General features: G+C 41.3%; 1 protein-coding gene across 1 annotated transcript in view; it reads right to left on the bottom strand.

Annotated features, from left to right (window-relative positions):
- The window catches only part of LOC140327369 (chymotrypsinogen A-like), an 8,386-nt gene extending 5,319 nt beyond the window's left edge, over positions 1-3,067 (bottom strand). The window contains exons 1-3 of the mRNA XM_072406757.1: positions 2,931-3,067; positions 1,362-1,465; positions 835-914 (exon numbers count right to left, since the gene is read on the bottom strand). Coding sequence (XP_072262858.1) covers positions 835-914; positions 1,362-1,465; positions 2,931-2,982 — 236 coding nt within the window. The 5' untranslated portion in view covers positions 2,983-3,067. The remainder of the gene's footprint in view (positions 1-834; positions 915-1,361; positions 1,466-2,930) is intronic.
- Positions 3,068-3,535: the final 468 nt, after the last annotated feature.

Raw genomic sequence — 3,535 nt, forward strand, 5'->3', positions numbered from 1 at the left:
TGACGTAGACACTCTACACAAGTTCTGCATACCATATGGGGGGCCCAATACTTATCCTGGTCCCCCAGTTTAATACCAATATATAAAAGATATGCTTGTTTCACTAATTCTGTAATGTTTCTGTAATATTCACCACAAATGTAGCAAAATACATTAGGGTCATTCGAACAACCTCTTGAAGAAGTTTCATTTCATTAAAAAAGTTTAATTTCTGTAAAAAAAAAATGTATGAATAAAAAAAAAGGCAAATGAAAGTTTCATGAAAATAATGCTACATTTAATATATAAAATGCCAAACATCAGTGTAAATAAAAATTCATATTAATATGCGGTATTATCATTCATAGGGCAAGATTTATTAAACCTCTCCAGTGCTGGAGGGAATAGACTTTCATCAATGAAGCTGGGTGATCCAGAAAACACTAAATGGATCTGGTCCAGGATTCAAATTATTTTCCAACAAATAGCAAATTACTTTTAAAAAATCCATTCCAGGTTTGCTGGATCACCCAGCTTTACTGTTGAAAGTGCATTCTCTCCAGCGCTGGAGAGCTTTATTAAGTCTGGCCCATAGACTTAACCCCTTGTCTCTCCTTACAAAGATGTTTTCTAGGATTGATTGCATTTCACCAGTTGGTAAAATTTGTGTAAATGTTTTGTCCCATGCGATATCTCTGGACATACTTCTAAAAGCAATGATTTGTACACCATATACTTATCAGAGTAATAGAGGTTTGTAAATTCAGTACATCAGCCATAAACCAGTAGCTATGGATCTACAATTTGCCAATAAAGCATTACAGCAAATGCCAAATTTGTTAAACAATAACTTACGTGACTCCACAATGGGCCGCAGTGACAACCCACAGACTGTTGATCAGGGAGCCGCCACAGAAATGGAATCCAGTTCTATCCTGTGGAAGAAGAGTTGTCAGGTCATTGTGTTATCTACAGATCATTTACCTTCCTATATAGAAAATTCTATTGTCACAAAGGTGATCAGCTCAGATTCAGGCAACCTTCATGGACTGTATGGCACAGTTATCAATATCGGGGATCTTGAGTCCCCTGCTTATGTGTAAAGAAGTGGAGATCCCCTCCACATATCGTGTTCTGGTCTACCATAAAAGCACAGTTAGATACTTCGAGGGCTACTGTTTCTTGACTTTTGGAGTGACACAATCCTCTCCCAATTCTTAGTCAGCACTGCTTTAGAGCAAGCGAAATCCAAAGTTGTATCTGAATAAAAGTCTATAGCTGAGGATCAAAGAGGATACTACAAGATGACATTCTGAGACAAATGTTCCCTGGAAATCCAATTGGAACCAGAAATGTTACAATTTGTAATGAGATTATCGTACCTGCAGAGACACCTGCCAGGGCCAAGATCCAGAGACGGCATTTTCACCGTTAACAACCCTGGCATAGCCGGAGATAACGGGTTTAATGGAAGGAACACCACAGCCTAAGAAAAAACAAATGATTATTTTGGCTGCCAGTAACTCCTAGTTATACACCACAATGTAATATAACAGGATATGGGAGGAAACCCGATTCAAACACTGGGAGAACATATTCCCTTCACGAAGATGGTGACCTGGTAGAGTCAGACCTGGGACCCTTCTGCTGCAAGGGAGATTTTCTGTTTATTGTCAGTTGGCTAACCTTTTGTAAGCTTCCCATCAATGGATTGAATCTAGATTTGACAAAATAAGGTTGCATAGCTCAGGTTTGGAGTGCCGGGGCGATCTATCACAGTAAACCAGATATTTGTTTTCAGAGTCATCAAATAATCAAATTTACACTCAAAACTGTGGAGCAATGCCCACTGTCACACTTACTTCTTCCTCACTAAAGTGCATGCACCACTCTCCTACGCATGCAGGCTGGTCTGACTCTGGGTGGTGCCTGCTCTTCCAAGTTTTATCAGTTTTGCCCATCCTGCTGGCCGATTGGGAAATAGCCTTTTAATCATCTCAGACTATTTAGCCAGCTCAAACACAGCACTCAACATTCGTGCAATGTGTCTCCACTAGTGCTGAGCCCCCTAGCTCTCCTGAGCATTTCCTCTACACCTGTTGGGTAATTCAGTGCTTTTCCTGTCCAGCTCCTTTGTTCACCTTTTGTTCCCCAGTCTGTTGTTTCCAGCCTTGTGCTGTTCCAGTGTTCCTCCCTGTCTGTGGTTATCCCTGTGCCACCTGTGCCTCCTGTTGCTCCCTGTGTCTGCAGTGGCCCCTGTGTCACTGGTGTCCGTTTCCTGGATCCCTGGTATTTGACCCCTGGTTTGTGACCTGACCTCTTGTACTTGCTGCCTGCTTTGACCCTGGCCTTCCTATACAATTCTTCTGCTTTGTGATTTGGTATTGCATATCTTCCAGCCCACCCTGGTGTTTCCAAGGACTGCCAACCTGGCAGTAACCACAAGCGCAACATCCTCACCACTAGAGAAACTGGAGAAGACCTGGTTACTGCTTGTATTCTGCCCCTTGGCCCCTCTCAGGGTTCACACCACCTTTGTGCACGCTGTAGCGCCCCCTAGTAGCCCTGTCTCCCTAAGAGTGACATCCACCAAAGTTCCGTGTGATGCTTCTGGATTCCGTGACCCTCCTAGTAATTGCTAGCCAATGAGCTGTAGGAACCCCCTGTATTTTTGGAGATTCCAAATCCTTTCCTATTTACTAAGTTCAAGTTCAAATAAAGCATTACAACCTCAAATAAAGTTCTTCAACCATACATGACTGCAAGAGAATATAAATGATTAAACCATGGGACACGGTATCGATGGTTAAGACCCCCTACATCCCTTAACAAAGCAAGACTCTGCCTAGTGTTTCTCGAACTTTAAACATGAGGGGAACCCTTGAAATAACGTTCATATCTTCAATGCCCCCCTTGTATAATTACTATATCCAGAGCTCACTTGTACTCACCATAGGCTCCGCCAAGCAGGGCCAAGCAGGACAGGAGCCACAGGATTGCCATTTTCTTCTTCCTTGTTATGTGGTATAACGGTCAGGCTCGTCCAGCTTATAAAGTCTGAGCCAGCCAATAGGAAGAAAGCTCTACACCTGAACAGACAATTTTAGGTGTCCCTATCAGGATACTTCTGGCATACCCGAATATTCTGCAAATGTAACCCAGAGGAAAAGATATGAAGAAACAGGTGTTACAGGAAAAAGTAATTTGTCACAACTCTGGTGGAATATTTTATACAACATAAAATAAATGATTAATCCATGTGTAACAGCACATAAAACACATAATATCACATTGGATACAATTGCAATTAGAGAATATAGATTTTATTTATTATGATATTGGATTGGATTATCGAGAAGGTTAATGTTATTTACGAGAAATAGATTATTAATATATACATCAAAGGACAACATTGCCAGTCCTGACGCAATTGCAGATGCAGAAGTATTGGTAGAGAGCTGGAAATAAGTGGAGCTCCCTGGAATTCCTAAAATCTATAGAATATTAGCGGTATATATGGTAGAAAGATGAAATTGTTATCATGTGGGTATTCCAG

Source organism: Pyxicephalus adspersus, chromosome 3, assembly GCF_032062135.1.
Source record: "Pyxicephalus adspersus chromosome 3, UCB_Pads_2.0, whole genome shotgun sequence".
Classification (NCBI taxonomy): domain Eukaryota; kingdom Metazoa; phylum Chordata; class Amphibia; order Anura; family Pyxicephalidae; genus Pyxicephalus; species Pyxicephalus adspersus.